Source organism: Schistocerca cancellata, chromosome 6 (assembly GCF_023864275.1).
Source record: "Schistocerca cancellata isolate TAMUIC-IGC-003103 chromosome 6, iqSchCanc2.1, whole genome shotgun sequence".
Taxonomy (NCBI): domain Eukaryota; kingdom Metazoa; phylum Arthropoda; class Insecta; order Orthoptera; family Acrididae; genus Schistocerca; species Schistocerca cancellata.
The window spans coordinates 64,393,816-64,409,406 of record NC_064631.1 but is presented as its reverse complement, the minus strand read 5'-3'; the positions used below and the strand labels follow the sequence as shown (position 1 = coordinate 64,409,406).

At 44.6% G+C, this 15,591-nt stretch overlaps 1 protein-coding gene across 1 annotated transcript in view; it reads right to left on the bottom strand.

Annotated features, from left to right (window-relative positions):
- Nucleotides 1–15,591, bottom strand: part of LOC126088614 (UDP-glycosyltransferase UGT5-like) — a 154,265-nt gene that overhangs the window by 65,448 nt on the left and 73,226 nt on the right. Inside the window, exon 3 of the mRNA XM_049906842.1 lies at nt 11,831–12,082. Within this exon, the coding sequence (XP_049762799.1) occupies nt 11,831–12,082 (252 nt within the window). The remainder of the gene's footprint in view (nt 1–11,830; nt 12,083–15,591) is intronic.

Below are 15,591 nucleotides of genomic sequence, written 5' to 3'. Positions count from 1 at the left end.
TTTTTTATTACATACTCGTGTAGTACGTAAAGAAATACGAATGTTTTAGTTGGACCACTTTTTTCGCTTTGTGATAGATGGCACTGTAACAGTCACAAACATATGGCTCACAATTTTAGACGAACACTTGGTAACAGGTAGGTTTTTTAAATTAAAATACAGAACGTAGGTACGTTTGAACATTTTATTTCGGTTGTTCCAATGTGATACACGTACCTTTGTGAACTTATCATTTCTGAGAACGCATGATGTTACAGCGTGATTACCTGTAAATACCATTAATGCAATAAATGCTCAAAATCATGTCCGTCAACCTCAACGCATTTGGCAATACGTGTAACGACATTCCTCTCAACAGCGAGTAGTTCGCCTTCCGTAATGTTCGCACATACATTGACAATGCACTGACGCATGTTGTCAGGTGTTGTCGGTGGATCACGATTGCTAATATCCTTCAACTTTCCCCACAGAAAGAAATCCGGGGTCGTCAGATCCGGTGAACGTGCGGGCCATGGTATGGTGCTTCGACGACCAATCCAGCTGTCATGAAATATGCTATTCAATACCGCTTCAACCACACGCGAGCTATGTGCCAGACATCCATCATGTTGCAGTGAAACATCTTTTAGTAACATCGGTAGAACATTACGTAGGAAATCAGCACACATTGCACCATTTAGATTGCCATCCGTACAATTGGGGGCCAATTATCCTTCCTCCCATAATGCCGCACCATACATTAACCCGCCAAGGTCGCTGATGTTCCACTTGTCGCAGCCATCGTGGATTTTCCGTTGCCCAGTAGTGCATATTATGCCGGTTTACGTTACCGCTGTTGGTGAATGACGCTTCGTCGCTAAATAGAACGCGTGCAAAAAATCTGTCATCGTCCAGTAATTTCTCTTGTGTCCAGTGGCAGAACTGTATACTACGTTCAAAGTTGGCGCCATGCAATTCCTGGTGCATAGAAATTCATGGTGCAATCTATGTTGATGTAGCATTCTCAACACCGACGTTTTTGAGATTCCCGACTCTCGCGCAATTTGTCTGCTACTGATGTGAGGATTAGCAGCGACAGCAGCTAAAACACCTACTTGAGCATCATCATTTGTTGCAGGTCGTGGTTGACGTTTCACATGTGGCTGAACACTTCCTGTTTCCTTAAATAACGTAACTATCCGGCGAACGGTCCGGACACTTGGATGACCTCGTCCAAGATACCGAGCAGTATACATAGCACACCCCCGTTGACATCAACACGATATCGACCTTTTCCGCAATTGGTAAACTGTCCGTTTTAACACGGGTAATGTATCACGAAGCAAATACCGTCCACACTGGCGGAATGTTACGTGATATCATGTAGTTGTACGTTTGTGACTATTACAGCGCCATCTATCACAAAGCGAAAAAAGTGGTCCAGTTAAAGCATTCATATTTCTTTACGTACTACACGAATATGTAATAAAACTGGGGCTTCCTATTTTAAAAAAACGCAGTTGATATCCGTTTGACCTATGGCAGGGCCATCTAGCGCGCCAACCATAGCGCCATCTGGTTGCCCCCTTCCAGCTAGACGAGTTTCGTTCTTTGTAGTTTCTTCGTTTGATGCTTATTTCGTGAGATATTTGTGTCGGTCACTATCAATGGACCACCCTGTACATGAATATTTAAAGAAGATTGACATTGTCACGTACACCTTGTACATAGTTCTTAACGCTTATTGCAGGAAAGCTGATGGAGTGTCTTTATTACCAAAACCACGTCATGAATGATTGCCTATACTAGTAGAGGTTGGAACGCCAGTAGAAATGAAACAGCAGGAGTAACTCAAGCCCTCGGTGGGAAAGCCCGCACAGGTGTGTTGGTCCTGCTTCACACAGGAAGTTCCAAGACGGACGGTCTGGGCACCTGGGTGCGGAAGCACAATACAGCGGCGGCTGGCTGATATGTAGTAGGGCCGGAAGGATAACAGGATAATACTTCGGAAACACTGAAAGTCTTGGACGCAGCAGAGAGGAAAGATGAAACGTTACCCACCACACTGGATTATTTCCGAGGATTTTTTACTCTGAGAAGGGTACCAATGTTTGAGTATAGGTATTTCCTCGCAAACTTTCCATGTTCTACGACAAAAGACTAAAACATGGTTGGTCGGAGTTCGGAAGAATCTGTAGAGGGAGAATATTCCGTGGTTTCGAGTATATGATTCACCTGAGTTACGAGAGAGAGGAGCAGGGCTTTGCTGGGAAGCCAGCAGTGGAGAGAAGCAGTCTTCCGTTTGGAGCACTCGGGAAGAAATGCCGATGAAAAACTACACTCCTGGAAATTGAAATAAGAACACCGTGAAATCATTGTCCCAGGAAGGGGAAACTTTATTGACACATTCCTGGGGTCAGATACATCACATGATCACACTGACAGAACCACAGGCACATAGACACAGGCAACAGAGCATGCACAATGTCGGCACTAGTACAGTGTATATCCACCTTTCGCAGCAATGCAGGCTGCTATTCTCCCATGGAGACGATCGTAGAGATGCTGGATGTAGTCCTGTGGAACGGCTTGCCATGCCATTTCCACCTGGCGCCTCAGTTGGACCAGCGTTCGTGCTGGACGTGCAGACCGCGTGAGACGACGCTTCATCCAGTCCCAAACATGCTCAATGGGGGACAGATCCGGAGATCTTGCTGGCCAGGGTAGTTAACTTACACCTTCTAGAGCACGTTGGGTGGCACGGGATACATGCGGACGTGCATTGTCCTGTTGGAACAGCAGGATCCCTTGCCAGTCTACGAATGGTCGAACGATGGGTTCGATGACGGTTCGGATGTACCGTGCACTATTCAGTGTCCCCTCGACGATCACCAGTGGTGTACGGCCAGTGTAAGAGATCGCTCCCCACACCATGACGCCGGGTGTTGGCCCTGTGTGCCTCGGTCGTATGCAGTCCTGATTGTGGCGCTCACCTGCACGGCGCCAAACACGCATACGACCATCATTGGCACCAAGGCAGAAGCGACTCTCATCGCTGAAGACGACACGTCTCCATTCGTCCCTCCATTCACGCCTGTCGCGACACCACTGGAGGCGGGCTGCACGATGTTGGGGCGTGAGCGGAAGACGGCCTAACGGTGTGCGGGACCGTAGCCCAGCTTCATGGAGACGGTTGCGAATGGTCCTCGCCGATACCCCAGGAGCAACAGTGTCCCTAATTTGCTGGGAAGTGGCGGTGCGGTCCCCTACGGCACTGTGTAGGATCCTACGGTCTTGGCGTGCATCCGTGCGTCGCTGCGGTCCGGTCCCAGGTCGACGGGCACGTGCACCTTCCGCCGACCACTGGCGACAACATCGATGTACTGTGGCGGCCTCACGCCCCACGTGTTGAGCAATTCGGCGGTACGTCCACCCGGCCTCCCGCATGCCCACTATACGCCCTCGCTCAAAGTCCGTCAACTGCACATACGGTTCACGTCCACGCTGTCGCGGCATGCTACCAGTGTTAAAGACTGCGATGGAGCTCCGTATGCCACGGCAAACTGGCTGACACTGACGGCGGCGGTGCACAAATGCTGCGGAGCTAGCTCCATTCGACGGCCAACACCGCGGTTCCTGGTGTGTCCGCTGTGCCGTGCGTGTGATCATTGCTTGTACAGCCCTCTCGCAGTGTCCGGAGCAAGTATGGTGGGTCTGACACACCGGTGTCAATGTGTTCTTTTTTCCATTTCCAGGAGTGTAGTATTCATTGGACAAATATATTACACTAGAACTGATATATGATTACATTTTCACTCAATTTGGGGCATAGATCCTTATAAATCTGTACCCAGAACAACCACCTCTGGCCGTAATAACGGCCTTCATACGGCTGGGCATTGAGTCAAACAGAGCTTGGATGGCGTGTACAGGTACAGCTGCCCATGCAGCTTCAACACGATACCGCAGTTCATCAAGAGTAGTGACTGGAATATTGTGACGAGGCAGTTGCTCGGCCACCATTTACCAGACGTCTTCAATTGCTGAGAGATCTGGAAAATATGCTGGCCCCCGCAGCAGTCGAACATTTTCTGCATCCAGAAAGGCCAGTGCAGGACCTGCAACATGCGGTCGTGCAGTATCCTGCTGAAATGTAGGGTTTCACAGAGATCGAATGAAGGGTAGAGCCACGTGTCGTAACATATCTGAAATGTAACGTCCACTGTTCAAAGTGCCGTCAGTGCGAACAAGAGGTGACCGAGACGTGTAACCAATGGCACCCCATACCATCACGCCGGCTGATACGCCAGTATGGTGATGACGAATACACGCTTGCAATGTGCGTTCACCGCGATGTCGCAAAACATGGATGCGACCATCATGATGCTGTAAACAGAACCTGGATTCATCCGAAAAAATTACGTTTTGCCATTCGTGCACCCAGGTTCGTCGTTGAGTACACCATCGCAGGCGCTCCTGTCTGTGATGCAGCGTCAAGGGTAACCGCAGCCATTGTCTCCGTGCTGATAGTACATGCTGCTGCAAACGTCGTCGAACTGTTCATGCAGATGGTTGTTGTCTTGCAAACGTCCCCATCTGTTGACTCAGGGATCGAGACGTGGCTGCACGATGCATTACAGCATGCGGATAAGATGTCCATTATCTCGACTGCTAGTGATACGAGGCCGTTGGGATCCAACACGGCGTTCCGTATTACCGTCCTGAACCCACCGATTCCATATTCTGCTAACAGTCATTGGATCTCGACCAACGCGAGCAGCAATGTGGCGACACGATAAACTGCAATCGCGATAGGCTACAATCCGACCTTTATCAAAGTCGGAAACATGATGGTACGCGTTTCTCCTCCTTACACGAGGCATCACAGCAACGTTTCACCAGGCAACGCCGGTCAACTGCTGTTTGTGTATGAGAAATCCTTTGGAAACTTTCCTCATGCCAGCACGTTGTAGGTGTCGCCACCGGCGCCAACCTTGTGTGAATGTTCTGAAAAGCTGATCACTTGCATATCACAGCATCTTCTTTCTGTCGGTAAAATTTCGCGTCTGTAGCACGTCATCTCCGTGGTGTAGCAATTTTAATTGCCAGTAATCTATATCAGACTCGGTTCAGCTCCCTGTTCTTGCTGTTGCTGTTCCTTATTACTATGTCTGGCCAGGCGAATTGAGGTTTATATTGCTCGTATCAAAACACCGTGGTAACTGCCATGGAGTACTCATTTGATTACGTGTTTCAGATTATCTGGATTTTGTAAATCTCTTTTATGTTCAAAGTGTCATTATTCATGACATCCAAATTATTCTTTTTTTGCGTGGTACATTGTGCATTAAATTGCCAAGTTGCTTTCTTTAGTTTTTTAGAGCCGTTTCCGCCTCGGGTCGTGACTTGAAGCTGAGTCTCTGCTGCTGTACATCTATATCTACATTTACATCCATACTCCGCAAGCCACCTGACGGTATGTGGCGGAGGGTACCTTGAGTACCTCAATCGGTTCTCCCTTCTATTTCAGTCTCGTATTGTTCGTGGAAAGAAAGATTGTCGGTATGCCTCTGTGTGGGCTCTAATCTCTCTGATTTTATCCTCATGGTCTCTTCGCGAGATATACGTAGGAGGGAGCATTATATTGCTTGAGTCCTCGGTGAAGGTATGCTCTCGAAACTTCAACAAAAGCCCGTACCGAGCTACTGAGCGTCTCTCCTGCAGAGTCTTCCTCTGGAGTTCATCTGTCATCTCCGTTACGCTTTCGCGATTACTAAATGATCCTGTAAGGAAGCGCGCTGCTCTCCGTTGGATCTTCTCTATCTCTTCTATCAACCCTATCTGGTACGGATCCCACACTGGTGAGCAGTATTCAAGCAGTGGGCGAACAAGTGTACTGTAACCTACTTCCTTTGTTTTCGGACTGCATTTCCTTAGGATTCTTCCAATGAACCTCAGTCTGGCACCTGCATTACCGACGATTAATTTTATATGGTCGTTCCATTTTAAATCACTCCTAATGCCTACTCTCAGATAATTTATGGCATTAGCTGCTTCCAGTTGCTGACCTGCTATATTGTAGCTAAATGATAAAGGATCTTTCTTTCTATGTATTCGCAGCACATTACACTTGTCTACATTGAGATTCTACTGCCATTCCCTGCATCATGCATCAATTCGTTGCAGATTCTCCTGTATTTCAGTACAATTTTCCATTGTTAAAATCTCTCGATATACCACAGCATCATCCGCAAAAAGCCTCAGTGAACTTCCGATGTTATCCACAAGGTCATTTATGTATATTGTGAATAGCAACGGTCCTACGACACTCCCCTGCGGCACACCTGAAATCACACTTACTTCGGAAGACTTCTCTCCATTGAGAATGACATGCTGTGTTCTGTTATCTAGGAACTCTTCAATCCAATCACACAATTGGTCTGATAGTCCATATGCTCTTAGTTTGTTCATTAAGCGACTGTGGGGAACTGTATCGAACGCCTTGCGGAAGTCAAGAAACACGGCATCTACCTGTGAACCCGTGTCTATGGCCGTCTGAGTCTCGTGGACGAATAGCGCGAGGTGGGTTTCACACGATCGTCTTTTTCGAAACCTATGCTAATTCCTACAGAGTAGATTTCTAGTCTCCAGAAAAGTCATTATACTCGAACGTAATACGTGTTCCAAAATTCTACAACTAATCGACGTTAGAGACATAGACCTATAGTTCTGCACATCTGTTCGACGTCCCTTCTTGAAAACGGGGATGACCTGTGCCCTTTTCCAATCTTTTGGAACGCTACGCTCTTCTAGAGACCTACAGTACACCGCTGCAAGAAGGGGGGCAAGTTCTTTCGCGTGCTCTGTGTAAAATCGAACTGGTATCCCATCAGGTCCAGCAGCCTTTTCTCTTTTGAGAGATTTTAATTGTTTCTCTATCCCTCTGTCATCTATTTCGATATCTACCATTTTGTCATCTGTGCGACAATCTAGAGAAGGGACTACAGTGCAGTCTTCCTCTGTGAAACAGCTTTGGAAAAGGTCAATTAGTATTTCTGTCTTTAGTCTGTCATCCTCTGCTTCAGTACCATTTTGGTCATAGAGTGTCTGGACATTTTGTTTTGATCCACCTATCGCTTTGACATCAGACCAAAATTTCTTAGGATTTTCTAGCAAGTCAGTGCATAGAACTTTACTTTCGAATTCGTTTAATGCCTCCCGCATAGCCCTCCTCACACTACATTTCGCTTCGTGTAATTTTTGTTTGTCTGCAAGGTTTTGGCTATGTTTATGTTTGCTGTGAAGTTCCCTTTGCTTCCGCAGCAGTTTTCTAACTCGGTTGTTGTACCACGGTGGCTCTTTTCCGTCTCTTACGATCTTGCTTGGCACATACTCATCTAATGCATATGGTACGATGGTTTTGAACTTTGTCCACTGATCCTCAACACTATCTTTACTTGAGATAAAACTTATGTGTTGAGCCGTCAAGTACGCTGAAATATGCTTTTTGTCACTTTTGCTAAACAGAAAAATCTTCCTACCTTTTTTAATATTTCTATTTACGGCTGAAATCACCGATGCTGTAACCGCTTTATGATCGCTGATTCCCTGTTCTGCGTTAACTGTTTCAAACAGTTAGGGTCTGTTTGTCACCAGAAGGTCTAATATGCTATCGCCACGAGTCAGTTCTCTGTTTAATTGCTGAAGCTAATTTTCAGATAACGCACTCAAAAAAATTTCACTGGATTCTTCGTCCCTGCCACCCGTTATAAGCGTTTGAGTCTCCCCGTCTATATCTGGTAAATTAAAATCTCCTCCCGAAACTATAACATTGTATGGAAATCTACTCGAAATATTTTCCTTCAGGTGTTCTGCCACAACAGCTGCTGAGCCAGGGGGCCCAAAGAGACATCCAATTACCATGTTTGAGCCTGCTTTAACTGTGTCGGTCCTAGGGAGGGAATGCTCTAATCTAAAAAACCCACATGTGCACTCCACACGTACTCCGCTACCCTTGTAGCCGCTTCCTGCGTGTAGTGCATGCCTGACCTATTCAGGGGGACCCTACATTTCTCCACCCGATTGCAGAGGTCGAGAAATTTGCTCCCCAGATCTCCGCAGAATCGTCTGAACCTCTGGTTTAAGCCTTCCACTCGGCTCCAAACCAGAGGACCGCTATCGGTTCTGGGACGACACTGCAAATAGTTAGTTCAGATTCCACCCCGCGAGAGAGGCTTTCCGCCTTCGCCAACTCCGCCAACCGCCTGTATGAACTGAGGATGACATCTGAACTCCGACGGCAGGAGTCATTGGTGCCGACATGAGCAACAATTTGCAGTGCGGTGCACCCAGTGCTCTTTCCGCTATTTCCAAAAGGGGCTCCATCACCTGCCTAACATTGGAGCTCCCAATCACTAATAAACCCCTCCCCCCGTGTGCCTGCTCGTACCTTGCTATAAATGGAGGTGGTTATCGTTTAGCAACTTGTAACAACACTAACGCTATACTATTGTACTTATAATAAATTTTTCCCCTGAATTTCAATAAATTAGCCTAATCGATGTTCAGATTTCGTTTCTTTTTTGTTTCATGCCATTATGTTGAAGAAGCTATAAACAATTTTCGATGTAAATTTTAATATTTATGTCAAATTTCAAGCAATGTGTAATCAAAGTGAAGTGTAACTAATGTTGGAAATATTGTAAGATGTGAAAGTTGTAATTGTACGCCTGGTCCATACGTAGACAATGTATTAGAATATGTGGAATGCAAAACCTTTGGTGAATACCCTGTCTGTAGGGGAGCAGGAAAAGGTGGAGGCAGGCGAGCGCGGGAAAATGCACACTGGCGCTGCACGGCATAACGGGCTCAGCAGAGTTAGTCGGAGTTGGGCATCGATCTGAGAAACACGTGCTGGATCGAGGAGGCTCTCCTGGAAAAAGTGGTTTCGTTGAGCCTCGTATGCGCTGTTTCCGACGTCTATACAGCATGGCAATATTCCATAGGCACTAAATGGAAAAGAATTGCGACGCTATGAAGAAGTAAAGTGCCGATATTTCATGAGCCATTGCTGTAATTGCACGTGTGCTTTGTGCCTCGCTGTCTCGCCGCCTGCCGACCGCCTCATCAATACGAACAGGTTGAAACTGTATTCGTGTGGACCAGGGTCACTTTTGCTACATACTGTTCAATTATAACTTAAATTTTACCAGAACTGTCCTATCAATTAATTATCCTCACAACTAACCTAGACAGGATCCTTTCCACATGTTGTGGAATCCGAGTATCCCAATATGAAGATTTAAAGTTTATGTTAATAATAATTACCTGCAGACCTATCTATGTTAGAATGATGTTTAAAGAACTTTGTTGTTAATGAAATACTGGACGAATAATATAGGTCTGACCAAGTTGGAAGATAATATTGAAATTGGTTTAGTATTGAAGTTTATTTAAACTGAGACCAAAATAACGGTAGTTAAATGAGCAGGAAATAAGACAAATAGAGTGGTAAATCATATATTGGAAATCTAGAATGCTTAAGGCTCTCAATGATCAAACTTTCACTACAGTGATCATAATAGTTTCAGGGTCCCCCCCCCCCTTCTTCTTTCTTTCTTTTCTATTCATTTGAATCCTGAAGTGTGCTGAACTGCTTTGACCAGCAAAGTTAAAGTCAATATAAAACCTAAATTTATCAGTGTTTTACCCTTCTTAAAATTGACATTGTATTTGAGTTTCAAAAGTGCTATTTCTAGGGTAACCTATGCCCGATTTCAGTCGGATCAAAAGACAAAACGCAGGTTGTAGTAAACATTATAGTGTATTGTTGTGTATTTATGGTGTGTCCATATTAGTACAGAAAGTGAGATTCTTAGTTCAGTAGATTTTTCTGGTTCTAAAATTTACCATATAATGCAGTATTACTACGTGTTGTTATGCTTGCACGTACATCCACTTGTACAAGGAAAAAACTCACTTAATGCCTAATTAGGCTGGCGACCGTATTATTAACAATTGGTAGCATCTGCTGTGTATGTTTCTTGTCCGTCCTAACGTGCAGTTGCACTTTAGACTTGCTTGACGTATCATTGTTGTTACTGAGTGGGTGTAAGTCTGATTTTGCCTCCATTCAGGTACACGCAGTCAACATATTTACTAAAATCCTTTCTTATAAGGTGAAGCCCGTCAACTTACCATAGTACAGGCTTTAAAGAGTTAACGTATGCGAGAGCGTACACGTTACAAACTCTTCACAAAGTAATCTGATTACTTAAGTTTTTAATCGTTTTACTCAAAAATTACTTCTCTGTACATCAGGCTATCACTGTTTGTTTGTGTCCTGGGGCACGTTCCCACTGGTTGCTTAGAAAGGAAGGAGTATATAGTGTGCAGTTTATCGGGCCTGATATAAGTAATTTCTGGTCCATTCGACTGGACCACACTGCCCCACACACAGTGGTTTCATATCAAGCAGTTTTAATTGTTTTTGAATCCTTTTAAAGAATTCCATTTAAGGTAAGCCTCAATTATTTGTTGTGTTTTACTCAAACACATTCTTGGATCTTTGTTGCCTGCCTCTTTTGAGGACTGTTTCCTTAGAACCTTTGAAGTGACAATAAGTGAAATATTATCTTGATTCTCTTATTGAAATTTGCTGTAAATATTTTAGCACCAGAAAACAGTGGCATACTAAGTATTTATAATTTTGGAAAGAGAATAACATTTGTTGTAAATTTAAACTTTCATACTTCATGGTCCTATGAATGACTTTTGGAGAGTTGAGAGCAAGTATTAGAATTAATACTATAATCTTTTTGCTATTTGGTCTCACTTAAATATTTGATAACATTGTTGATCGATTGTCAGTAATTGCTCTTCAATGATTCTATCTAACTGCGTAGTTTTGTCTTAATGTGTCAAGATCCTGTAGACGAAAATTGGTAAGGTTATTTTTCTTGAGGAGTTTTAATAAAGATCTTGATAAAAATGATGTTCAGTCCTTATTTTGCCCAGCCTTCCTAGACAACCTTACTCCAGTTATGCATACCACAAGTAATATCTAATACGTTCTTATTTTATGCCTTAGACATATATACACGGTGTAATTGGCACATATGCAGATATTTTTATATGTGGTACCTTAATACATATACATGTTAGTGTGCTGAAAGTTTTATCGCTGTATGAAGCTGTCTTCCCACAAATACAACAGAGACTTTATGACGTGATATTTTCTGCACAGTCGTAAATGTGCCACAAAGAGAACTACACCTGTCAGTATCTGTTAACCGTTTCACGTCTGTGCTTCCACACTTCAACACCTGATCTGCTACCCAGGGGAAAATAAACATTAATGGCTTGCTCTTGCCACGTGTACTTGGAGGTACTAAGCAACCTAAAAACATACTATTCTTAACAGATATAATACTGGTTTAATGTTGTTGAGTACACTGACCCCAATCACCAATAGAAATATCTGCATTTACACTGTTATACACTGTATAAACCATTTAAGCTACTCATACATAGAAATTTGGGAATGGTAAGTGGTACTTCTATGGTGCTATTTCCAGCGTGAATGTTAACAAACCTTCAGAATCAGATAACATATCGTCACAGCCTGATTCACATATAAAAGAAAAGAAAAATATCGATTCGATGTGCCTCAGAGATAGAGGGAAGCAACTCATGTGTATTTATACTGCTTCTGATCATTTTCTGGTTAATTATGTCTCTCATTGTAAGTAAGCTAGAGACAGATGTAAGGCGACTTGTTGGAAAGTAGCAGGCGTAATTCTACAATACCGGAATACGTCTCAGAATTTTATCAGTATACTCAGTACTGTACCCTGTCGTAGGCGGTTGGGAAGGCCATGCTCGTAACGATGCCAACAAGAGGAGCACGGAACTTGTGCGCGAACACGGCCATGCAGTCGACGTAGAAGATCTCCGCGATCACCAGGTCGTAGTGGTCTTGCGAGTGCACCAACTTCTCCACTTCTGGGTGTGCGTAGACGGTGCGGCAAGCGTCCATACAGAAGTGCCAGTTGTACAGGAGCCCAAACGGGCCGGACACCATCTCCACAAGGTCCATAGTGAGCTAAAACGCCAAAAAAAAAAAAAACATCGCTGTAAACTCGCAGAAACTTCATTGCATCGTTATTATTTCTTTGAGCGTTATGAATAAATCCATTCGACGTGACGAACAAAAACGGTCCGTGTTTCTCAAGTGAACATGAAAGTAGAGTGAAACTTCCTGGCAGATTAAAACTGTGTGCCCGACCGAGACTCGAACTCGGGACCTTTGCCTTTCGCGGGCAAGTGCTCTACCATCTGAGCTACCGAAGCACGACTCACGCCCGGTACTCACAGCTTTACTTCTTCCAGTACCTCGTCTCCTACCTTCCAAACGTTACAGAAGTTCTCCTGCGAACCTTGCAGAACTAGCACTCCTGAAAGAAAGGATATTGCGGAGACATGGCTTAGCCACAGCCTGGGAGATGTTCCCAGAATGAGATTTTCATTCTGCAGCGGAGTGTGCGCTGATATGAAACTTCCTGGCAGATTAAAACTGTGTGCCCGACCGAGACTCGAACTCGGGACCTTTGCATTTCGCGGGCAAGTGCTCTACCATCTGAGCTACCGAAGCACGACTCACGCCCGGTACTCACAGCTTTACTTCTGCCAGTACCTCGTCTCCTACCTTCCAAACGTTACAGAAGTTCTTCTGCGAACTTTGCAGAACTAGCACTCCTGAAAGAAAGGATATTGCGGAGACATGGCTTAGCCACAGCCTGGGAGATGTTTCCAGAATGAGATTTTCATTCTGCAGCGGAGTGTGCGCTGATATGAAACTTCCTGGCAGATTAAAACTGTGTGCCCGACCGAGACTCGAACTCGGGACCTTTGCCTTTCACGGGCAAGTGCTCTACCATCTGAGCTACCGAAGCACGACTCACGCCCGGTACTCACAGCTTTACTTCTGCCAGTACCTCGTCTCCTACCTTCCAAACGTTACAGAAGTTCTTCTGCGAACCTTGCAGAACTAGCACTCCTGAAAGAAAGGATATTGCGGAGACATGGCTTAGCCACAGCCTGGGAGATGTTTCCAGAATGAGATTTTCATTCTGCAGCGGAGTGTGCGCTGATATGAAACTTCCTGGCAGATTAAAACTGTGTGCCCGACTGAGACTCGAACTCGGGACCTTTGCCTTTCGCGGCAAGTGCTCTACCATCTGAGCTACCGAAGCACGACTCACGCCCGGTACTCACAGCTTTACTTCTGCCAGTACCTGCGAACCTTGCAGAACTAGCACTCCTGAAAGAAAGGATATTGCGGAGACATGGCTTAGCCACAGCCTGGGGGATGTTTCCAGACTGAGATTTTTCACTCTGCAGTGGAGTGTGCGCTGATATGAAACTTCCTGGCAGATTAAAACTGTGTGCCCGACCGAGACTCGAACTCGGGACCTTTGCCTTTCGCGGGCAAGTGTTCTATACTGGAATCCAATTTGCATGTACCAGTTATCTATCACCCGTTTGTTCTCCCCAAGTACCTACAGGACTCTCACATGCGGGTAAAAAAGTGAGATCTATGAGTAGCCACTACAGGAATTCAACGAAATTGTAGGGGGTATGAACAAAATTCGTAATCTGGCAGACCCCTTACGTAAAACGTCTGTAATTTAGTGAAAGTGAAACAGAAACGTGCTATCCAGACGGTAATTAGAAACTGATGCATTGAGTTGTAAGGATCACATAAAGGATCTCCAGAAAGGCATACAACATGAATGCTGCTGTCAGTCGATATTTATCTCGATTCTTAAGAGTCAGATGAGCCTGGTACATTAAGAGCTTCGTCTAAGCGCCGCCCTCGCAGAGAGGATGCGCTACATGACAGATTTTATTATTAGTATTTTCTGTCTTCTGATTGTTTTGATGTGGCCTGCTATGGAATCGTCTCCTGTGTCAAATTTTTCATCTCAGAGCAGCACTTGCAAGCTAAATCCTCAATTATTTGCTGGATGTATTCCAGTCTCTGCCTTCCTCTACTTTTTTTACCCTCTACATTTTCCTTTACTACCATGGAAGCCACTCCCTGATGTCGCAACAGATGTCTTATCATCCTGTCACCTCATCTTATTAGTGTATTCCATACATTGCGATCCTCGCCGATCCTGCTGAGAACCACCTCATTCGTTAGCCTATTAGTTACCCAATTTTCAACCTACGTCTGTAACACCACATCTCAGATGCTTAGATTCTCTTCAATTCCGGTATCCGCACAGTCCATGTTTCACTGTCATACGATGCTGTGCTACAAACGCACATTCTCAGAAATTTCGTCTTCAAATTAAAGCGTACGTTTGATGCCACTGGACTTCTCTTGATCATGAATGTCCTTTGTGCTAGTATTAGACCGCTTTTTATGTCCTCGTTACACCGTCCATCATCGCTATTTTACTGCTTAGGTAGGGGAATTACCTAATTTCGTTAACTTCTTGATCCTCAGGTTTGATGTTAAGTTTTCTCTATTTTCTTTTCTGCTACTTCTCATTGCCCTCGTCTTTCTTCGATTTACTCTAAATTTATATCCTGTACTCATTAGACTGTTTATTTCTTAAAAACACATCCTGTAAATCTTTTTCACTTTCACTGAGGATAGCAATATCATCGGCGAACTTTTTAATTGATGTCCTTTCGCCTTGAATTTTAATTTCACCCCTGAGCCTTTCTTTGATTTATGTCATTGCTTCTTTGATATATAGACTGAAAAGTAGGGGTAAGGGCTACATCACTGTGTTACACCCTTTTTAATCAGTGCACTTCGTTTTTGATCTTCCAGTCTTACAAGGGAACCTCCCCATCGCACCCCCCTCAGATTTAGTTATAAGTTGGCACAGTGGATAAGCCTTGAAAAACTGAACACAGATCAATCGAGAAAACAGGAAGACGTTGTGTGAAACTATGAAAAAAATAAGCAAAATATACAAACTTAGTAGTCCATGTGCTAGATATCCAACGTCAAGGACAAGGCGAGCTCACGAGCGCCGTGGTCCTGCGGTTAGCGTGAGCAGCGGCGGAACGAGAGGTCCTTGGTTCAAGTCTTCCCAAGAGTAAAAAATTTATTTTTTTATTTTCAGACATTTACTATCTGTCCGTTCGTTCATTGACGTCTCTGTTCACTGTAATAAGTTTAGTGTCTGTGTTTTGCGACCGCACCGCAAACTTGCAGTTCGGAAAATATTCATTGACCTTGTTATTGAAGTCGCGAGCTATATTTGCTGGATTCATATTGCCCACGGAATACATGTTACGTATTTATTGCACTCTCATACAAAGTAGCGAACAGTCAACTGCCAGCCAGGGAGCCTCGTTAGCAGGAATACTCTCTCTTCCGTGCGCTGTAGTCGATTGTTTCGATGTTTGTTTAGGTTTAGCGTTCCCAAACTACGGCGCAGTTACCTCGCATCGGACGGACAGATAACAATTGTCTGAAAATAAAAAATTAAACTTTTCACTTGGAGAAGACTTGAAACAAGCACCTTTTGTTCCGCAGCCGCTCACGCTAACCACGGGACCACGGCGCTCGTGTGCTCGCACTATCCT